This window comes from Marmota flaviventris, chromosome 7, assembly GCF_047511675.1.
Source record: "Marmota flaviventris isolate mMarFla1 chromosome 7, mMarFla1.hap1, whole genome shotgun sequence".
Classification (NCBI taxonomy): domain Eukaryota; kingdom Metazoa; phylum Chordata; class Mammalia; order Rodentia; family Sciuridae; genus Marmota; species Marmota flaviventris.
This window is the reverse complement of record NC_092504.1, coordinates 62,359,347-62,383,103: the sequence shown is the minus strand read 5'-3', so window position 1 is coordinate 62,383,103 and position 23,757 is coordinate 62,359,347. Positions and strand designations below refer to the sequence as shown.

Genomic DNA, 23,757 nt, shown 5'->3' with positions numbered 1-23,757 from the left:
AAAACAGCTTTCATCTCCTGGTAGCCCCAAATCTCTGTTGAGTGAGGGTGACGAGCTTCCTCTGTGGCCTGCCTGGCTGGAGCCCAACAGTGCTTACCTTCACAGGAGTGGCGATCTTGGTAGAAGCCTTCCCCACAGGTGGACACGCACTGCCCACGCCGCATCAGCAGGGGAGGCTGGCAGGAGGAGCACTCCAGCCCACTGGAGCACGTGGAACACTGAGGCTGGCAGGCTGGCTCCAGACAAGAATCAAGAAAGGAAAAGAAACAATTGATTAATTCAAAAACATCACCCTAGGGCTGACTCACCTCAATCCTGAGCCTCTGGAGTCCCAGAGAAAAAGACAGGAGCCAATAATATTTCCATAGCATGTGGTTGGGTCAGCCATTGTTCAAGCACTTTATATATATACCAATGCCTTTAATGTTCACAACAACCCTATGAGGTAGATACCATTAATCCCAATTTTATGAATAAAGAACAAGCTCTGAGAGGTTAAGTAACCTGCCCAAGTCTACACAGAGTTGGCATTTGAAGACAGGCAATTTGGCTCAGGAGTCTATGATCTTTTCTTCTCATCTAATAGCTCCCAATATCTTTGTCACTCAACCTTTATGCAAATATATTCCTTGCCTCTTTTCCTCCACATCTTATGGCAGATAAAATAAATAACTTTCCAAAAGGTTGAAGATCATAAATAAAAAGAGAAAGTGGGGAGAAGTGAATAATTACAAAAATAATAATAAAAGTGGCTAACGCTTACTGAGCCCTGTCTATATTCTAGACACTATTCTAGGTGCTCAGCAGGTATAGACATGCTTAATCTTCACAAAAACTCTGAAGAAGGTACTAGGATTACCTCCACTTTACAGATAAGAATATTGAGCAAAAGAGAGGCTATGTAGTCACTGCCAGGCTATGACCCTATGTGCTCTTAAATGAATAATTAACCTCCAAAATCAGAGATAAGGGAGAAAGTAATTAGATCCAATGTCAACCAAGCTAAAGTCTCCCAAGTAAGAGCTCCTTCTCAGATGTACAAAAATTATGAAATGCACCTGGACCCTTCCTGAATCCTCAGGTAGCTCAAAAGAGATAAGCTCTCTTAACAATGACCTGTGTGATACAGAGCAAGTCAATTAATTGGAATTAAATTCCCTGCTTTCGGTTCCTCATGTGCAAAACTGGAAAGTTTTAGTAAGTAGTTTTGAAGGACTATGTCAATTGTAAATTTCTATCATGGATTAAATGAGTGTTTTAATAAAAGACACCAAACATCCCAATGATATCACTATCCTTGAAAGTCTTCAAAAATGAAACAAATCCAGCTATGACTCCCTAACAACCATCTGACTTCCATACCACCTTTTTCCCAGTTAGTACTGAAATACTTTTAAATGTGAGAAGAAAGAGACCTGAAGGTGGAGAGGCCAAGTAACCAATGGATGGCATTAGCACCTTCCAGTGGTTTTTAGATATTGTGCATTTCCTGCAAACACAACCCCCTCCTTGACAGTACTGAGCCTCCATTTGAAAAGACCAATCTCCGAGGAATCTCTCTATTCACTACACAGTGCCACCTCCGGCTTGCCCACCAGGGCCATACCTAAGCAGAGACTTCCAGCTTGGTAAAATCCCAGACCGCAGCTGTGCACACACCGTCCATTCTGCAGCAACTGGGCGGGATCCTGGCAGAGGTCACAGTGATCCGGAGAGTGAGAGCAGGTCAAGCAGTCTGGATGACAACGGACTAAAATTAAGGACAAAGAAGAGAAGAGCTCGGTAAAAACCTTAGGCTATTTTCATACCCTTCAGAAAAAGAATCCACAGGCTTTATACATACGTATTACAGACAAGATGAAGGACAGAAAACTGTAGAATGGAGGTGCAAAAAGGCCCCCCAAATAGTGAAAAATGCATTTCAATACAAGATTCCAAGGAACCCCTCCTTGTCTGAAATACCACCAACTGCCTTCATAGCCCAAATTAAAGATGCTGAAAGAACAGCCTCGTTAGTGTCTCTACCTGCTGAGAGGATTCTAGAAACAGGAGCGACTATCTCCACAGTATGTGATTTAAACAGAATCAATAATTTACAATATCTGAGATGTTTCCTCTTAAGCTTGGCATACACAAAAAGGACCGACATGAAAAACCTACAAGGTTTAAAAACAATGATTATTATCTTTTCAAAAACAGCCCATTTTCTTCTTTTTTCTCCAGAATCTTAAATCTCATTATCAGTGATTGGGGGCATCACTGACCTTAGTGTTAATTGTCAGCAAAAGACTATTTTCAGGTTCTGAAGTCATCACGGACCTGATTTTCGATGTATAATGCATAATAATATGTTAAAATATTTGTTTTGGAAAGCCCAAAGAGCCACTGTGGTGAAGGTAACATAATTAAACTATAAAGCTGCTTTGCTTTTCCCTTGATAAACTCTCCAGTGAAACACCGTGATTAGCCAAAATAAGGTGCGTGTAACAAGAGCAACTGCCAACGTGAAAAATTGTGGCCCATGGATGAAAACAATTAATTATGAAATATGAATGGAAGAAAGTGCCATTTCTCTAAGAGAGACTAAGCTTATATGCGAATTACTGCTCAGCCACAGCAACTCGAGAGCTTGCCAACAATTATTAACTGGAACTAATTCAACCCCAGGTGATTTGAAAGCAGAATTGCAGAACAAGTAGATAAAATTTTCTTTTGGAAGAAATTAATGAGTCTTTAAACTTTAAAACCCCATTTGAGAACTCCAAAAGGAACCATCTGCTTAATAGCTCACCTTAAAATAAAAAAGAATAAACGTACATAACAAAATTTGTGTAATTATTCTTGTATTTCCAATAGTGGGAGACGGATTTGCCTTTACAAGTTTTCAAACATGTTATTTGATTTTCACCAAACTTTCACAAGATAGATAAGGCATATTTTGTCAACAAAAAAAATTAAGATGAGGTCAATGTCTAAGGTCACACAACTGTAATCAGTTGAGTTTGTCAATTATAGGGTGAAGATTCACTAGAATTTTTTGTTAGAAAAATTAAGGCGGGGGGGGGGGCAGGGGCGCTGGGGTTGTGGCTCAGAGGTAGAGCGCTCGCCTTGTATGTGCAGGGCACTGGGTTAGACCCTCAGCACCACATAAAAATAAATAAACTAAATAGAGATATTGTGTCTAACTACAACTAAAAAATAAATATTAAAAAAAAAGAAAAATTAAGGGGGGAAAATCCTCTCAAATCAAGTGACTAAAGAGAAAGACATAAGGGAAGAAAAAGAATTTCCCTGAAATTTTTGCCAGGAAAACCATTTTATCAGAAATACACGGCACATGGACCCACCTGAAGTACAATCTGGGCAACACTGTCCCTTCACCTGCAGGGCTAGGGTGGCCACTGGACATGGCGGGCAAGAGGGCTCGTAGCAAGTGACCTGAGCACCCCGGCACTCACACACCCTGCAGGGACTGTCTTCCCACTTGTGTCCCTCCTGCATGGAAAAGAAAGGATGACAATGGCATCAGGTTGCATAGATTCAGAATCTGTTTGTAAGGAACTTCCCATTTCCATAAGGACAGAGAGAAGCACTCACCACTCTACCCACACCACCTCTGGAACAGGACACAGCAGAGGTGTCCCACACTAAAACGGCAAAATTTCTCCTTCTTTCTTTATTGTTGGTTTCTTTTGACAAAGAGCACCAGTTGAATGATTTTTAGGCAGACTCTGAGATAAACTAGGAAAGTACCCTAAGGGCTACCATAATATATACATAGCTTCCAAAACTTGCTTCTCAACCTATTTTACACACACACACACACACACACACACATACACACACATGTGCACACTCACAGCAGAGGAATTACAATGCACCTAGTGATAAACAGGTACCTTAAATATAATCGCTAAATAATAGTGGGAACCTTGATTTCAACGCTGTTGAAAGAGCAGCAGGCAGGTCACTGTATTCTTAAAATTGAGGGCTGTTTTTTGTGGGTCACGTGGATGTGGATGTGCCACGAGCTTTCCCACAATGAAATATCTCTCTTGGACAAGGAAGTTATGGCAATAAACATGAACTGCTTGACAGACAATCCAAAGTGATTCTAAGAACAATCCCCTGTTGCTCACTATCCCACTCAGCCTGGAGACTGAAAAGAGGCAAAGGTCCTTACCAGAATGTACTGAGATAATGAGGAAAGGAAAATAGGACAGTAGAGGAGAGTGGATTTCCAAACAAAGGTCGACAGATGTTCACTAAGCTAACTGATGTTTTGTATCTCAGTTAATGTGACAGTACTCAACAAAATGGAAACGTTAGAATGCTGAGGAATATCATTTTGAAAAGGCAGAAGTGATGTTCTTCCATTTTAAGGCAGCCTGGATTCCTTCCCCTTATTTCTAACATCCAAAATTAAAAGCTTGTTTGTATGAATCCACATGCTTGTACTTTCCCTTTAAGAGATGCCACACAACACTGTCTTGTAAACAACTTAGAGGGAACCAATGCTCAGCATTGTTGGGGGAACGAACACTGCACAACTCCAAGAAGTTCGTTCTTCAATGACAAAATGCTTAATGATACCGCCTTTAACAATGTGTTGTAGGTAGGCCTCAGTGTCATTTCAGAGACAAGGAAAAATAAAGACTTTATATTCAGGTAGCTGAAAATCCACAATGACAGACTAGAAAATACAATAAAGCTAAGCATATTTAAAAAAAAAAAAAACTATTGAGTTTTAAATTGAATAGATAACTTGAGACAAGAAAACTGTTAAATACCATTCCAGAAGAAGCTTTGGATATGTAAAACTTATTTTAAATAATGAGCTGATCATATTCTACTGTTTTATAAAACATTCCTTTGTTAAAAATAAATCAAAACTAAAGCTGTATTAACTGTTTGAGTGGCTCATGGTCCCCTCTAGAATATGATGGCTGCAATGTACCCACTGCATTGCTAATGATCCTACATGGATAATGCCATGTATAAAGTCTTCTTGGAGCTGTGCAGTGATGGCTCTTCAATGCCTCAAAACACACTGACAGTGGAAAATCATGAGGAGAAAATCATCACAAGAAGGGGAAAGAGTATAAGTAGGTATTGGTAATTAGAGAAATGTTAATGTCAGTTACAAAAAGCAATAAGGTAAGGAAAGGAGCAAAAAATGTAATGGTGAAAGTCTTAGTTATCATCAAGATCATTAATTCGGACCTTGGTGCCACCAAATGAGGCTGTCAAAAATACTAAGCTACTATTTCCCCATAGTAGTTCATACAGATGATTATTTAAAACAATTTTATAATGATCCATATACAAGTTAAAAAATCTATACTTACTGGAATATGTTTAATTTCACCTGCATTTGAGGATATCTAGGAACAAAGAGAAATGTATTCATTATCCTACTACAAACATCATTATGCTGATCTATTTATTTTTTCATTAGGAGTTATCCATTTTCTCCCAAATAATGTGTGATTTCATTGACTTGTTATGAATAGAAATAAAATCCATCTATATTAAAAACAAGAAAAGAATAAAGTGATGATAACAGGCAGCAGAAAGAGTTTGGAGTTCTCATTCTTGCCTTGTGGTCGTGCATTTGGCTCCAATGCCCCTTACTATAATGGCTTCGTGGTCAAGTATTCTAAATTTCTAAAGGTGAATCCTTGAATTTTGTGTGTTACCAGAGCATTGTGGAGATTTGTACTTATTTACAAAAATTTGGTTTTATTTAAATCCAGTGGGTTTAATTCACTTTCAAAAATGAGTGGGAAAATGGATAAAATGAGAAAATACAAATTCAACACTTGGAGGGAACCTTTAAATTTCCTAAATTCTTTAAAAATTAGGACATCTAAACTATGAAATACAACTATAAGAGGAGCAAGAACAACAGCATAATGATAATGCCATTGTTTTCAGTTTTTCTTTTTAATATGCCAGGTGCTGTCTTAAGCACTCCACACTCAATAACTACACCAGGTGAGTACTGATGTTATCCCTACCTTACAGTGAGGACCCGGTAACTTACCCAACATCGCAGTTGGTGTGTGGCAGAGCAGGGATTGGAACCTAGAGCCTGCCCTGTTTTCATACACCACATTGCCTCCCCAGAACACACAGAAACACTGGCAGGCTGGCAGGCTGCAATCCACCTGCCAATCACTCACCAGTCAAAGCACTTCATCCTAATTCTTATTATCCTATTCTGATTGGTCAATGAAAGAGTTGTACTTTTGATCAATTGACATGTTTTTAAGAACATGATGAATTTGTCAACATTTTAAAACCCCATGTGGAAAATTTGAGCTATAAAGGCAAATTTATATATATATATATGGCAAATATATATATATATATTCGTAGTTGGGCACAATACCTTTATTTTTATTTATTTATTTTTATGTGGTGCTGAGGATCGAACCCAGCACCTCCCACATGCAAGACTAATGCTATGCTGCTGAGCCACAACCCCACCCCTGCAAAATAGAGCAAATTTAAAGCACTTTAGATATTTTTTCCTTGGTGTTATATAATTAACAATTTACAGACATGATGTGAAATAAAACTTTAGCAAGTGAAGTTTCATCCCACATCCAATCCCATCAAAATCCTGTCATTTCTATCTGCAAAATAAATCTAGGGCCTGATCCATGTTGACCACTTTCACCACTCCCCCCAGTCTAAGCCAATGTTACTCCTAATCTGAGCTACTACAAACATCTCCCTACTGGACCACCTACTTGCAGCCTTGTTGTCTATATGGCAGCCAAACTGATCCTTTCTAAGTCAGATCAGGGCTCTGCTGGACTTCAAACAACCCCTCCCCCTGAACCGAACCCCAGCCAGCTGCTCTCATCTGCTTCAGGGTAAAAGACCCTGACTTCCAGGCCACCTTCTAAGCCTCGTCTCCAACTCCTTTACCCTCCTTTGCTCTCTTCTTGGTATATTCCATCTTGCTACTTCTTACATATGTCAAGTATGCTTTTGCCTCAAGGCCTTTGAACTTGCTGGTCCCTATCTCTGGTGTGTCCCCCACACATATAGGTGGCTCACTCCCTTACTTCCTTCAGGTTTTGCTCAAATTTCTCTGTGTGAGAGGACTTGCCCACTCATCTTATGTAAAAGAAAACTGTCCCCCAACCAAGCCCAGTTACTTACGCTGCTTTATAGTTTTAGGTAGTACTCATCAGCACCTGTAATGGTAGGTGGGGTCCGTGTCTATATCCCAGTGCCTGGCACATACTAGGTGCACACACAAAAATATCTCCTGAACAAATGAAGGGATAAAGGAAACTAAAAGGTAATGGAAGTCCCCTTCTAAAGTTAATTTCAAATGATTAATTTTTAATAATATTGAGTTATTAGCCTGATACTCACAAATTCTGCCTTTTCTTCATACACACAATGGCCATTCCTAGAAATGCATTCAGGACAGCATTTTCCATCTAAGTGAATTAATTCTTCTCCCTGTAGAAATAGGATTTGTAGTGGCACACATCAAATTAGCATGTTCAGGTAGCAGTGCTAAATTGTGAGAAGCTGGATGCCCTGACTGCAGTGAGAAACCTCGATACACCCTTTATTTGGTCTCCTTGTGCTGTCTTCCTGTGGAAGGTCTAGTACTGTGGCACCAAGTGCTGCTTCTCTGATGTGTATGCTGTGATCCTGCCCCCCCCCCCAAGCAACTGCCAATGTATGAGCAGAATACAAAGAATGGCCAAGGTTCCTGTTGCAGTCTTGGAAAGGTGAGTTTCAGGAAAGGATCATGTTGCCTTAAAGACACAAGATTAGAACCTAGGACTCTGGTTTCATCAACAGTGGGCAAATCACAGCAACATGTTTTCCTTGAATACAAAAATCAGATACAGATCTCTTTACACAGAGATGTAGTCTCAGGCATAAACTGATTTTTATTCAGCATTGTGAAACTTGTACTGTTAGCCAACTCACATCTAACTTTTAAAAATTATGAAGAAAAGAAATGCCACACTTAAAGGGTAGATGTTTGACTAACAAAATCTTGTCACTTTAATGCCCCAATATCAATAATTTCAAATTGTGATTTTAATGACAAAATAATAAATGCTTGCTGTTTAAAAATTAAGTAATTCGGAATTCTATGGCTTTAGAAAGTATAATTTCACTGTAGTCCTATCTTTCAGGGAATCAGCTATTAATAATACAAAGTGTAATTTGCCATATGCATACCCTAATATCAAATACTTATAGGGTAGAGAGTATGCTTTAAAGAATGTTCTACCTTCTAAAGACACATGTATTTTTGAAAGAATGATATTTCTTTAAATATTTAATATTTAATTTGGGGTCTATATTATATTTAAAAGTACAGAAGCCATATTAAATAAAACCTACATAAACAAAATAATCATGATGACATTTTATATTTGCAAACACTGAACTAAAGATAAATATAAAGAAATAACATTGGTTGTCCTTGGTTTGTTGCATGGATTTTTAAGTCTCTTTTCTACTTTTCTTGAGTCTGTCTTCAAAATTTCCAGCATGAATATATATTATTTCAATGAAAGAAAATATGAACTTCCAAAAAAAACATAAAAAGACAAGAATGATTATTTCTTTTTATAGTGCCTAAAAAGTTATTTCAAAAAGAAGGGAGTTATGTAGATGACTGTCCATCAAAATTTCATGCCTATCAGAGGCCAGCAGAGAGCAGTGGGTGCTAAAGGGATCAGACATATTTACATATAAATTGTTTTGCAGAAACTCCAAAGAATCAGCTGGTAGTGAAGGCATCACTCAGAAACAGATTGAAATTTGCTTTCAAAGTATATAGAGGGGTTTATATGCATGTAATCTAAGTTGCTTAAAACAATACTTTGAAACAAGGCAGCATTAGTGTACTCCTATTAAAAACAAAACATAGGAGGAGTTCTAGAGTGCCCACCATAAGACACAGACAAGAAGGTGGCTACACAGAGCTTTCAACTCTAAGGTAAATACCAAAGGGCCCTGCTCCTGGAGAGCAAGGATTTGGTTTTGGTGAGGCAGTCATTCTAAATAGATTTGCTATTTATAGAAGAAGCCCAGTGGCCCCAAACCACATCAGTTCACTGCAGGGGGGGAGGCAAGAGCTGGCTCCAATTAGCATTTGACTTTTGCTGTGAACAAAATTGTTTTGTGAAACAAAACTTATTCTTTCCTTTTTCAAGAGGATTCTTCTACATAGGTCAGATTGAGTCTGCTACTCCTTCCCCACCTTCATCCATCAGACCAAAGTCAAATCTGACTCCATTCATTTACTTTTCCATTGGAAAAATAAACATTCTTTCGAGGGAATTTTCCTGACATGTAGGCATGCCTACACTCTTCCTTGCATTTCTCTACCAGCTTCATTTCCCCCACTATATCATGCCTCAGATGTGAATGTAGGTTCTTAAAAAAAAAAAAAAGGTAATTTGACTTTATCTGAATTTATGTTCAAAGACTTTATAAAATACAGAAAAATGAAATCCATCATGTGGTATTTTTCTACCACTGATTTATTTATGTTTCAATGTCTAGGGCTTTGATTGGATAACAAAGACAAGGATCATACCATTTTTTCCCTATTTTAACAAATAAAAAGCATGTGCTGGTTTCAATGCTATCCAGAAATATTACTGTTGATAGCAAATGTGATAATGATAATAATGGCAAAGTTGCACAATTTGGCTTCTCCTAGAAGCTTCTGCATCTTTTCCCAGATATGCTGACACTAACATTTAACCCATCTTTGGTGTCCAAGATTAGAAATCAAATGACCTTGATATTTCAGAGACAGAAGCAGAAAGTGGAGTAAATTCAATAAAAAATAACAGTAATGCATTTTCACTACTCCCTTGATAGACAGTCATTTCCCCGGGGAGCTCCTAAAGCATTTAATTCATATTTTCATAATTCTTGGTGCTGCAGTATTCCTGTTTATACATCTGACTTCCCCCAAAGCCTGGGAACTCTTGAGGTTAGAATGTGTCTTATTCATCTTTTTATTACCATTGATACATATTAACCAGAAGGTAGGAGTAAGACTCAGTTTCTGTTCAGAGCTCACTGAAAGCAGATGGCTAAAGGATGCTCCCTACTAGGGTCATCTCTTCCTATTTTCCATAAATCTTGGGATCTTAGACAATTTAACTCAGAAAATAATCCAACATCCCCCAGGAGGTCTGCCAAGGGAAGGAAACTTTGCCTCAGCCTAAGAGAGAAAGAAAAGGGCCCTTATTAAGTTTCTTCTCATCTTCATCCAACCATTCTGACTCCCTAACATAAAGAAAAAGAAATGAAAAGGTGTGGGGGACGGAAAATAGATCTGCAAACTAGCAAGACCCTCTTTACCTAAATGTTTCCACTCTGCCAAGACCAAGAAGTAGGAGGCAAAGTAAAAAATTACCCTGTCAATGACAGTCTTGTTTGAAAGGTTGTTCCTCCTAAGGTTCAGTGCTGTGAAGAGCTGAGAAATGGGGGAGAGGAACTAGAAAGAAAAATGTCTTCACTGACACCCCCTGCTTCAGATCTTTCCAATTTCCCCTCATCTACACAAGTTCACAGCCCTGAGGGAAACTGGCGGGGCGGATGGGAGCGGTCAGGGAGAAGAAGCCGACTTGCAAAGCAATTTGTATTGCCATGGGTCAAAATTGAGTTCAAAGAAAAAAAAAAAAGTAATTTCCTTAAAATATATATCTATAGTCCAAACAGGGGCAGCTTTGTTAGAAGCTTCTAGAAATTCTGTAGACAGCAGAAGTCAACGGAGGTCAGCAGAGTTAATTGTTTATGAGGTCCCCTTTGCTCTCTCTTGAAAACAAAACAAAAGCTGTTTTCTTTACTTTCCTCATCTACATGAGCAGTCCCCAGGTGCCAGTTCTCCTTTCTGCTAAATGCAGCCAGTGGGGTCTGCAGCAGAAGCCCAGCCCTGGCACACCTGTAGACCTTTGTTTTGCAGGCGTGATGAGCCGGGCAGGCCACCAGCAATGAGGTCCAGCTCTGCTGACCAATAGGCTGATGTCCCATGTCACGTCCTTGCCTTTCATGTCTCTGGCTCAGGGCTTCCAATCTGACCAGATGCACAGAGAGCGGAAAGCTCCAGGGGGCCGTTCCAAGCTAGTCTCAACAAATAGTGACATTCACTCTACACCACAGAATCTTTGTGTTAAAAGGCCCCTTGAAACATGAGAATCAACCTGACGATCCCCTCTTCTGCCAAAAAGTAAGGAACTGGCACAGGTCCACCCATCCCACTGGAAGGAGCTGCTACAGTCCAGAGAGGAATGCCTCTGCTTCTTACCTGGGCACACTCCACCTTGGCACACTCTCCAGTCTGGCAGGATACCTGCCCACGGTCACAGACGCAGAACTCACAGGCTGAACCTTTCCACATTTCATCCTGGTACCGCACAATCCCATTAGATGTGCAGCTTCCGAAGGGAGACACACATTCCTCACAGCATTGCCCATGACGCCGAGCCCTGCTCTGACCCTGAGGAAACATAATGGCAAGGGAAGAGCAGTCCTCGAAGGCAGTGAAAAACCCCAGCCGAAGGGCAGAAGGACATCAGACACAGACAGATGTGTACAACACAACCCTCTACTTGACCCAGGGGATGCAAGCTCCCTTCCATCTCAATCTTCCTTCCTAGGAAAAAGATCTTTCGTATCTTTACATAACATTCTGCATATTATAAAACTTGCTTCCCTCAAAGGACACACTGCACTAAGAAATGCATTTCTTAAATGACCCAGAATCAAATTTTAAAAAATCAAGCTTCACACTCTCAAATACCTTCTCACATCTCAGGGGTGGGCAGGCCTGTGTGTGACATCTGACCTCACCCTGGTCACAGGTACACGTTGTACAGGCATCTTCAGTCCACTGCTCACCATGCTGAGGAAGAAAGAAGAAAAGAAAGTGGAACACTAAATGTCACATACACCAAACAGAAACAGACACCTAAGATGCTAAAATCTTTTATTTATTTATTTTTAATGGAGCTAATTGACTGTGCTCCTGAGAAGTGACATAGGTAGGAATGGCTTTTAAGAAAACATCAGTAATTATCCAAAGGGAGCTTCAGATGAATTTTCAGTTGACTATACTGATTTCCAGATATGTTGAGGGCCCACTCCAGGTCAGGCATGTAGAGACCTCAGCAACACAGAAGAGTAGGAAGGCCCTGTTGGTTGGCTCCCCTGTGGACATTCTTTAGGTCTTCTTTTCCAGGAGATCCATCTCTCACTGCCATATGCCCATTTTCTCAGCTTCCCTTCCAGCTTAGGCACAGACATTTCTACCCAAGAAGACCTAGTTTGCTAAGTGGTAGAGGTCAAGAGAGAGGCTACCCTCCTACCCCTTTCTCCACCAATTTGTGCAATGATCATGTAAGGATGAGCTACCTGCAAAGGAAGCCACCTTGGGGACTTGAGGGGACAAGATGAAGGTAAAAGGCAATGTGAAGATATCGCTGAGACCTGAATCATTCAACCTTGCAGTTGGCCTACTCTGGACTTCTTTTTTTTTTAATATTGTTTTTAGTTGTAGATGGACACAATACCTTTATTTATTTATTTTTATGTGGTGCTGAGGATCAAACCCAGTGCCTCGCACTTGTGAGGCAAGCGCTCTACCACTGATCTACAGCCCCAACCCCCTCTGGACTTCTTGTTAAATGAGATAACAAAGGTTAAAATTTTAGCCACAGTTAGAGAGGCATTTCTGTTACTTGCAGCCAAAAATGTCATAACAAATACAAATACTGTGACAGATACCTGTTTACGGTAGATAAGAATATCATAAAAGCCGCATATATGCATGCCTACTGTGTCTGACAGTGCATATTCAGGACATACAGAAGTTATCCCAGTTAGCTTCTTGCATTCATATTTCAAGAGACACTTCTAGAATTTGTGAGACTTTTATTCCCAAATACTTGGTTCCAGATTCTCTACTGACAGCCATAATTCCTGTTTCTGTTTAGCTATTCCTTGCTTTAGAGCAATGTAACATTCTTTTGACTCAGTCAGGCACTTCTAAGACAGAACATTCACTCCATCTTTCAATCTGTTGAACTCATCTTTATGTAGTACCCACTGTAGTTTAGACACAGGTGTCTAGATTATTCCAAAAGTATCTTCATACTTGCGGTTTCCACTACTCCCAGCCTCTTGCCTGCCTCTGCTGCTCCCATGTTTCCTCCCAGTGTAGGTGGTGGGGAGGTTGTCTCTGAATATCAGTGGATAAAATCCAGCCAATGTCTGCAGACAGACATTCCCAGAGCCTGAAATCTCGGTGTAACCTGATGGTGACCAACGATAGTCCTTTTTTCCCCTTCAAGATGTATGAACATTAAGTTCACCAAGGTTCACAAACCAGGTACTGCTTGCCAGCACATTCCTTTATATTTCTAATCCCCTTCAACTGAATTTTTTTCATAAAGGCTTTCCATGAAGAGAAGAAGAAAGCCATTTATGTACTGAGTTACTAATCCTGGCAAAGAGTCAGATGTGAGGGCGGGGAGGCATGATGGTTGGCGGGTGCAGGATAGACATGTGAGAATGCGTGTCAAAACACCTACATACATGGGCATCAAAGCTTACCTTGTGGACTTGGCCAGCTACAGAGCAGGACTGTGCAGAGCACTGGGGACAGCAATTTCCAGGGTCTCGGACTATAATTTCATCCTTAACACCAAAAGAAAGAATTAATCCATCAAAAGGAGATACTAATAAAATTCACATTGATAGGAAGATTTCACTCACAGCCAATTCAACCATGTGCCTCAGCATCCATTATAGCAATTTCCTCTCATTTAGCACTTATTAGTCACCTGGGGCTCTGATAGGAATTAGCACTTCCAAGGTCAGTGTGATCTTTAAAAAGTTTATATATGCCTCAAGTCCTGTTCCCTTCTAAGAACAAAAATAACAATGGCACTTGGTTTTCTTCTAGGCACTGTTGTAAGTGCTTTACATGACCCTATGAAGTAGATGTTCTTATTCCTTCTTCACAAATGAGAATAGTAAGGAACAGAAAGGTTGTGTGACTTGCCCGAAATTATACAGCTGACCTAGTAATGGCATATGGTTGGAACAGAATTTAGAGCACAACCTTGCCAACACTTAAGGGAACTCATAGTCTTCCTAAGTGACCTCTAAACTCAAAAGTGGAGGTAATCATTCCTTGATCAACTACTTTACCATTCTTTGGCATCTGTATATAAATCCACATATTAATATATATGTGCATTAGGAAGGTCCTTAACATGAGCAAGAATTGGTCATACTTCCAGAAATCTGAAAATAGATGAGTGCCAAGCAATGTGGGGAAGAGAGTTTCAACCCCCAAACAACCCACCCCACAGTACACTATCCCTATATTCTCACCTGGATTACCCTGCCCCCAGAATATCAGACCATTTGTCTCTTCTGCCCTAAAAGAATTTTCATAGTAAGCATTTTCTCATTAGTGCCAAAGAGTCAGTTACTTGCTCTGAATTATCACTACAGCCTTCTTCTCCTGCAGGAAGGTAGACTTGCTAAAAGTAGGAGAAGAGGAGGGAGGACAAACCAGATTTCAATGGCTAAGAAGTAGTAGGTCTTGGACAGATGATACATCCAGAACAGTTGACTTCACTTTCTCTTATGAGATGCAGAAGCTGAGACTCTACTATCAGTTACTTGTGTACACATTTTGCCAGATCAGGAAAGCCAGTACACTTGGGATGGAGGAGAGGTCACAAAACCTTAATTTTTCATGGAAAATTCCAGTCATACCTCAGTAGTCCTTTAACCCAGTTATATATAACCAGATGGACTCATGCATTACTACCTAATAGGGATTTATTTCAAATGCCTCAACCACTAGATTTAAACCAACAACTATTTTTTGTTGTTTTAAGGTAGTTTATTTTTGTATTATTCTATACAAAAAGCAATTTGACCACTGATGTCTAATAGAGGATGTGAAAGCTGAATAGGCACTGAAATAATTGAGCACTTCTTGACTTCAGATAACATTTTTTTTCAACTTGATGGGATTTTGGTAAGGAAGTAAAATAAAAGTATTTTGATGTCATACTTTATTTAGTAATTTTATTGCAGTAAAAAAAATGAACAAAGCCTTCTACAATGTTAGACAAACAGGAAACAAATGTCATGATTATAAATTTTGAATAGGCTTAGAGTTAGTATTGATCCATCTTTATCAACTTGGAATAGACACAATTACAATCAAGGTTTTCTAACAGTACACTTTTGTAGCTATCATACACTTTAATACTTTTTCTAGCCTACTTACATGTGCCCTTCCAAATGTATAGTCTAATGCAGCAAACTATGGACTGTGGGTCAAATCTAGCTCATCACCTGTTTTTGCAAATGATGGTTTCTTTAAAGTTTTAACATCCATCCATTTATATAGGTTCTATGGTTTTGTGTTACAATTGTGGAACTAAGTAGTTATTCCAACTTGATGGTACTCAAAACTGAAAATATTCAGTATCTGATTCTTTACAGAAAATGTTTGCTCCAAATCTAATATCATACTAATATGAGTTCTCACAAGGGCTCAATACAAAAAAAATATACTAATGCCATTAAAATTGGGGATGGAACTACCAGTGAGGATATATTCAATTATGGTTTTTAATATTCCTTAAAAATAATTATGATAGAGAAATTTATAGTGTGCTCAGAATGATAGTTCTTGACCAAATATCTTCCCACTATAGTGACTTAGAAAATATAGAAAGAAATGAAAACTCCATAGTCATCCTCCTGCCATTGCCAAGAAAGATGTAGATGTAGATGTAGATGTTGTATTTTTGTTTTGTTTTGTTTTATTTTTTTTTTTTTTTTGACTGAGCAATTCAAAGTACAAATAAGAAACATCAGCTGGGCATGGCAGCACATGCCTGGAATTCCAGAGGCTCAGGAGGCTGAGGCAGGAAGATCTCATGTTCAAAGCCAGCCTCAGCAAAAGCAAGGCAGTAAGCAACTCAGTAAGCAACTCAGTGAGATCCTGTCTCTACATAAAATACAAAATAGGGCTGGGGATGTGGCTCAGTGGTCGAGTGGCCCTGAGTTCAATCCCTGAAATAAATAAATAAATAAATAAATAAATAGCAAGCATCATCTCTTCTTAACTTTTTGCCTTTCTAGGCCTTCATTCCTCCACTGTGTGCTATTTGAGGCAGTCAGTGCCAACTCTGGCTTTTCACTTCCCTCAATATCTTTTCACATCTAGTCCAAGCCCATAATGTCAAGAACAATGAAATGAGTGGGAAGCATGTATGTGTGTTGGGGAAGTAGGGGGCGGAGGGTGCCCCAAATGTAAAGAAGTACAATCACAGAAAAATAAAGGGGTAGGGGGAGGCTGAGGCAGGAGGATTGAGAGGGAAAACCTGTCAGACCCTGGGACTGAAAGATGCATATTTCCTAGTTTCTGGCTATGGGTTCAAGAAAGGAAATGAGCTAAGGACAGTCTACTTTGCCTTGTACTTTTAAGCAATGGACAGATTCCTCTTGATCAAAACTGTGTAGACAGGACCTTTTCATTTCTTTCTATATTTTCTAAGTTGGTAGGAGGAAGGGATGAATGAACTGTAACGAAGGGGAAATATCTTCCCGCTACTCATTTTGGATTCATGATTAAGGCTCCTATAACAAAAAAACGATTAACAAGGGGAAAGCATCCCACTTTATTTAACATAAGTTTTACCTGATATAGGAACCTTCATAAGGAAATAACCTTCATAAGAAAATAACCTTTTTTTTTTCAACAGTAGGTTAGATGAAGAATAGACAGTCATGGAGAAATATAACAGGGCAAAGAGTATGACTAAATAGTAATAACCAAGAAAATGCAGCAAGGCCTGTTGAGATTCTTCTGTCTATAGCGACAAAGATGATCCTTTTCTCCAGGAGCAGGGAGGGTACCTCTCACCTGAGGGCCTTATAACCTGCTTCAGGGGAAGGTCAGAAAATCCTTTCCAGGTTTTATGACCTGCTTCAGGGGAGAAGGATGGGGAAAAGGTCAAAGTAACCTTTAAGTTTCTGCCATTTTCTCAAATTCCTTCATCTTAAAATATTCAGGATGCCAAGCTGCCTTATTTGTGGATACCATGACCTAAACCCCATCAAGAGAAAGGAGTAACTCTGAAGATGCAGTTAAAGAACAGACTTCTGAACACTACTACAGAATCTAAAAGGAAACACTTCAGAGCCATTTTGTAAGTGGAGTAAGATGTAGAAATATGCAGTCTGTTAGCAAACAGAAGCAGGAAGCAATAAAAGAAAGACCACACTGAGGAAGAATTAAAAGAAAAATGTGTAAAGCAAATGTGTCAAGTTAAAAATCAATACTGGAGATAATAAATATAAACTTGAGAAATTCTCCCCATATGCTAAGGAAAGACACAAAGTGAAAAATGATGAGAGAACATGATTGATAAAGAGGAGGAGGTGGTGAGACAACTAAGAGTCATAGATGTTTCTGGAAAAAAAATGAGAATAATTAGAACAGATATCATTCATCCATATCAAACTGAAAAAACACATTTCAAAAACTGGAACACAGTCTGACGGGTTCTGTAGGCAAAGTATGTGAAAAGACATTCCTAGGGATCTTGCTTGACCCTGTGGTAGCTATCTTGGTCCTCACTGCCATTTTGTCCACCAGGTGACCCTGGCACACATCCCAATCCCCATAGTCCTTAAGATATTTGTCAATATCAACTGGAGGCAAAACTCTTTTCATGCTTATCTGTCAACTGCCACAGAACATCCATGGTGTGCCGGCCACTGGTGGCTGGGCTATTTCTTAACTGACACTGGACTGTGAAGAGGTTTGGAGAAAGGCCAGGTGCATTCTGGCTGACTGTGGCCCACACTTGTCTAGCTTAGCATATGAACATCTTTCCACTTCCTGTTATGAGTGTGGGGATCCCCCATCTTGTGGCTGCCCTACATACACTTCTGTCTGTAAGTCAGCAATACATTTTACTTTGAGAAACCCTGGATTTGTTCACATCCTTCCACCCCACCTCCACCCCAGTGACATGGCACCTTCTATCTTTGGCTACTATTTCTCCTGTATGGGATTGGGTTTTTCTGAAATAGTACTTCACCTAGAACTATCCTGAAATATGTTTTAATTATAAAGAAGCATCCTATAAGGATTCAACAGAGTACTAGCTTCTTATAACGGAATAGAAAGGAGACAGTTCTCAGACTTCTTTCTGAAGCTAAATTCTGAAATTTAATGGAAAGGAATCTATAAAGTTGGGATGAAAAGAGACTACAGCCCCTACAGCTGTCCTTCATGCATACAGGCAATGAGAAATAATTGTTAAATACTTAGATAATCAAAAGATTCACCAATCATCTCTTTCTTGAAAACATATCCATAGGTGAAGTTCGAACTACTCAGATTAATCAATATTAGGAATAGGGAAAATGTGGTATTAATAAGACTAATGGAAATATATGTGGTATTAATAAGACTAGTGGAAATATCATCAGAAACAGCTCTCAGTAGTTTGAACAGATCATTTTAGTGAGACTACAAAAATGTGAAGGACTTATGGCTCAGTTCACAAGGCATCTGGACAAAAGTTGAAAGCCTGCAATATCAGTATGAATTTAATCCCTCATTAAGGGAATAACCCTTATGTGAACATAAGGAATTTCTTCTTTTGTTAGGGATTATTACTAACTTTTAGAATGTAATTATAACAGTGCAAATAAACATCCGCATTTTCCTTTAAAAAGACCAAAATGAATTACCGAATTTTGAATGGAGGAAATATGGGTGATCATTTTCTTTCTGGTTTCTAAACTTTCCTTAATGAATATACATTCCTTTTATAATTATAAAAACCCCAAAACCATTGTAGTAAAAATCATGGCAATCCCTGAGACAGGTTGAGTATTTTTCCAGAGCATAAGCCCTGAGAAATAACATTTCTACTGGAAAACTTGTGTTTTCCTTATATTTGATGAACTCATGCATACAAAATACTTGCAATCATGCTCATTGATGTTAGCAAATATTGTGATGGTTAGTATATGTAAGTGCTAGTAAATCCTCATTTAGAAGGCAAGATAGCATAATGGTTAGAAATAGGAGTCAACATGGTTTTCTGAGGTTGTAATGTACAAGTGCAAAGGAGAGAAGTGCTGTCACTTCCTAACTGTGGGACCTTGAGCAAGTCACTTACTCCCTCCCAGATCTCAGTTTTATCAGATATAAAATGAGGATGATAATAAAAGCTCCTGCCTTATAGAGCGATAATGAAAATTACACAGCTCTTAAATATCAATGACTGGTACATATAAATTACCCAAAGTGTGCTGGTGGTGCTAATGGTGGTTGTGATAGTAGTGGTGGGGAGATGTGCTACATCAGTAACACCAATTCTATGGCATCCCTTTATATCATTGGAACATTCAACATTTAATAGCAACATTAAATCAAGAAAAGTGGTTCTAAGTGATCTGACAGTTGAATTTTTTAAAATGTCATGGTAAAAACACAGACTTCATGCAAGAGTGATTGAAATCAATCTATTTCCAATTCTTCAGAGGGCCTGTATATCAATTAGCTCTAAAGTATGATACCAAATTTTGTCATCTCACATTATCATATTGATGCGAACTGTAAGTGAATACTATGCATGAAGCAAGAGCTTATGTTTAATGTTTCTTAAAATGAGAAATAGTAATATATCTGCCCCCACCAAATAGGCAGTATGTGGCTGAGTTTTTGAAGAATTAAGGCAGAAAGTCCTCCATGGGGTGTTTCCTTCATTACTCCTCCCACCTCACTTATTGAAATGGTGGCAAATTGCTTCATGACCCTTCTTACACAAGAGCACTACACCCCAAATATGCTATCAAAGAGCCATGATGTGACAATGTCCTCCAGATGTAAGAGCAGAAGAGGGAGATACTATGCAACTCGACCAGTGGCTCATTTGTAATCTTAAAGCTGGGACAAGATCTGGTGATGAATTGGGAGATGAGAGTGAGCAGGGAGCTGGAATAGTGTGGGCAATACAATCTAGTCCTTCAATTAGATACGTTTTTCCCTCCATCTGACATTTAGCATTTCATGTCTAATTGCCTTTTGTCTGCCTTTAAAAATATTGCCCAATTGTCACAAGATGCCATGTTATTGATTTTGTTTTATTTGACACAAGTACTGCTCTGTTATCAACTGAATGTTGGCTTCCAGCTTTTCCTTAGATCAAAAATGAGCAATTTTCGACTAGAGGCAAAACTCTTTTCATGGTTATCTGTCAACTGTCACAGAACATCCATAGAAGCCTCTGGAAGAGCAAAAAAAAAAATCCTATAAAATACCATGTATACCACATTTGTTTTCAATTGATTTTCTCTTCCAAATTTGTGTGAAGTGCCTAATGTTTTGAAAATCAGAGCAGATTTAAATGAAGAACAGTATCCCACTCTCTTAAATACCTCCAGAGAAAATCCTTCGATAATCTGAATCATTATCCTGTAAGAATTAAATCATGTACATCTGGATAATCATGCTCAAAGACATGTATGTGTCTTTAAAAAGCAGACTACACCTATACACTGAAAAACAATAACAAACCTGATTGTGTTACGAAATTTTCCAGATGTTTAGCTTGACATTGTTGGAACATCTGTAATTCAAGCTGGAGGCTTCCTTGTGTGTACCCTCAAGGCTCAATTTCATTATGTAACAATTAGCCTAAATGGCTGGTAATTAGACCTATCTGTAGCTTCTAAGGGGCAAAGAAATGTCTTGGAGGGAGTCTCCAAAAGTATAAGGAAAACAAAGCAATTCTTGCTTCTTGTCTCTAGTGCTCTGGAGGCTGCCTGACATAATCTCAGAAGAGACTCCAAGATTTTGAACAGGAAGTTAACAGCCTCGACAAACCCACCCAGAGGTATCTCCCTTACCTGGTTACAAAACAGAGGCTGGCACTGAGCCGCGAAGCACTGCACGACTCCATTTCTGCACACAAACTTGGCACACTGGCTCAGCCTCCAGTCCTCCCCATCCTCAAACACACGGCCTTCATAGGAACAGGGTTCTGGAAGGTCGAAGGAGTCAGCATTAGTGGAAGAACTGTGTGTGCTGATCTCAGGGCTAACCGCACAGGTGAGCCCTGTGGTCTGGTTCAGGGTGCACAGTAGGAGGCTCTTGGGACTTAAAGCTCTGCAGTCACTGCTACCTTGAAATCTCTTAGTCTGTGTTTTGTAAGTGAAGGAGGGGACACGATGCCTCAGCCCATGCATGGTCCCACCTCCTACTGGCTTCCTGGGTTGGGCTCTCAGCTGCCTGGTCCCCAGCCCCAGCCCAATGAAGGCTTCCCCCCTCCAGTGGGGACCTTGGTGTGGGTTCCAGGAAGCTGCATGTGCCCTATGCACCAAGTCATAGGATGGGGCCCAGTGTGCCTAGGAGAGTCTTCACTCACCAATCAAGTATCCCCAGGCCCCAAGGAGTACAACATTAAATAGAAAATAAAAAACATGGCAGATGGAAAGAGAGAGAGAGAGACCTGGAGACCACAGAGGCAAAGAAAAAGCATTTCCCCTGCTTTTTAAATAAAGGAGTCTGGAATTTTATAAATTAGGTAGTGGGGGCTGGGTGATCCTCCAATTTCTCAAGGAAAAAATGCTTCCAATGTCTTTTCTCATGGAGGGCCCATGAGAAAGCCTCTTAAGACCTAAGAGAGAATCCCACAAACTCAGACAGCACCTTCCCCTACCACTGGACTCCGTTGTTCATGCATTTTCACTTGCTGGGTTACTTGGCCCCAAAACCACTGCCAATCCTTTTCTGGCGGGTGATGACTGAAATGCACAGGCAAGCATTCTACTCATCATTTCCTGAGCACACTTTTTAATACTTGGAACAGTTCTCCAGAGAAATGGGTTGCCAGGTATAGAACAAGTGGTATGGGAAAGAAATTAGGGATCTTTTTAAAGTGAAAGGGCAAGAACAGAGTATAGGCTGCAGATGCTACTGAATAAAAGAGGTATTCCAGCTATTATAAGTCACGAGAAGGCATCATGCAGCAACGACAATAATTTATGTTTATCATAAAGACTACAACGACAATAATTTATGTTTATCATAAAGACTATTCTATTTAGTCGTATAAATGGAAGGGACATGTTACTTTAGTACAATAAAAGGGGTACATGGACCAAGCACAGATTCTAAGGAGAGGGCCTGGAGTCTGACCTTGGCTTGCTGAACAAAAGTTGGATGCCTCAGTTTGTAACAGGATTAATCCCTTCAGTGAGGATGCAACAAAGGCTAACAAAAAACTTCTTTTTGTTGAGAATGCCTGAGAGAAAGATATTGTGTCATCTCAAAGGCCAGTTGACAGAATTAGTGCTAGCAATATGATATGGAGAAGAGATTTGGTTGTTCTCTCCACCAAGGAGCAGGAGGAACTATGTTGGCCTTGTGGAATCATATCAAAAGATCGTCTCCCTCCTCCCTTTTCCTCTTGGGGGCTGTAAAAGCAGAGTGAGGCATCTGGCCAAGGCAAAATCAATCAATCAATCAGAGACTAGCAGAATCCTAAACTGGGAATGGAATTTAAGGATTTTTTTCCCATCTCACTCTCTGATACCTCTCTCCCTACCAAGTGCAAGGTTACAACTGGGTTCCAATAAGGCATGAGTTAGAGAGCTTTGAGCCACACAGGACAAGGAGACAAGAGTCTGGGTGCCACCATGTAACCTCAAAGGCAACAAGCCCATACTCACTCCCAGGGCCCACGCAGACTGGGCAGCAGCTCCCTTCAGGGATGAATTCCAGCTCCTGGGGTCCACATGACAAGCGTGGGCATGGCTGGGGGGTGCACCTTACTTCCCCATGAGTGCAAGAGCACACACTACATGGGGAAGAGGCCCACTCTGTCCCATGCTGTGAATCAAGGGAGAAAAGAAGAATCAGAAGGTTAGTTCCAGAATATAAGCCTCATTAGCCAAACAGAAACAAATCTTCCCTTATACAAACTGAGGATGAAGCTCAGGAAAGGTGGAAGAAGGCTTGAAAAGTTGAAACCAAGGTTTGCATTTTTCCAAGTTGGAGACCAGTTTAAATATAGACTTTTGTTCTATTATCACTAAGATTTTATATTTGAAAGTTTCAGAAAAACATAAGAAAATAAAAATGACCTGAATCCCATCATTAAAAAATTCTATAAAACCCCAAGTAAAATATACACACATTTACTATGTTTTTCTTGTGTGTGTGTGTGTGTGTGTGTGTGTGTGTGTGATGGTTCTGTCACTTTTTTTTTTTTAAGATGGGATCTCACTATGTTTTCCACACTGGTCTCAAATTCTTGGGTTCAATCAATCCTCCTGCCTCAGCCTCCCAAGTATCTGGAACTACATGCATACTCCACCACACCCTGCCTATCTTGTTTATGGTTTTTTGATGGTATTGGAGATTGAACCCATGACCTCACAAATGCTAAGCACATGCTTTACCAGTGAGCTATATCCACAGTCATTTTCAATAGTTCTTGCTCTTTTTCATTTCTTTAACTTTATTTTTCATCCATATTTATCTCCCCCTCCTGTTCCAATGACCTTATAATCTTGGGGAAGGTGTGATAGTCAAGAAGAGGTTCCTGCTCCATCCAGTTCTCCCACAAACTGTACAGAAGAGACATTCCCAGTGAATGTGTCTATCCACACATGCAGAATGCT

At 39.7% G+C, this 23,757-nt stretch overlaps 1 protein-coding gene across 1 annotated transcript in view; it reads right to left on the bottom strand.

Moving 5' to 3' along the window:
- Fras1 (Fraser extracellular matrix complex subunit 1) overlaps positions 1 to 23,757 on the bottom strand; it is a 421,323-nt gene that overhangs the window by 224,458 nt on the left and 173,108 nt on the right. Inside the window, exons 5-14 of the mRNA XM_027939818.3 lie at positions 22,804 to 22,963; positions 20,980 to 21,113; positions 13,627 to 13,710; positions 11,816 to 11,917; positions 11,321 to 11,512; positions 7,396 to 7,485; positions 5,349 to 5,384; positions 3,348 to 3,495; positions 1,607 to 1,750; positions 98 to 232 (exon numbers count right to left, since the gene is read on the bottom strand). Coding sequence (XP_027795619.3) covers positions 98 to 232; positions 1,607 to 1,750; positions 3,348 to 3,495; positions 5,349 to 5,384; positions 7,396 to 7,485; positions 11,321 to 11,512; positions 11,816 to 11,917; positions 13,627 to 13,710; positions 20,980 to 21,113; positions 22,804 to 22,963 — 1,225 coding nt within the window. The remainder of the gene's footprint in view (positions 1 to 97; positions 233 to 1,606; positions 1,751 to 3,347; positions 3,496 to 5,348; positions 5,385 to 7,395; positions 7,486 to 11,320; positions 11,513 to 11,815; positions 11,918 to 13,626; positions 13,711 to 20,979; positions 21,114 to 22,803; positions 22,964 to 23,757) is intronic.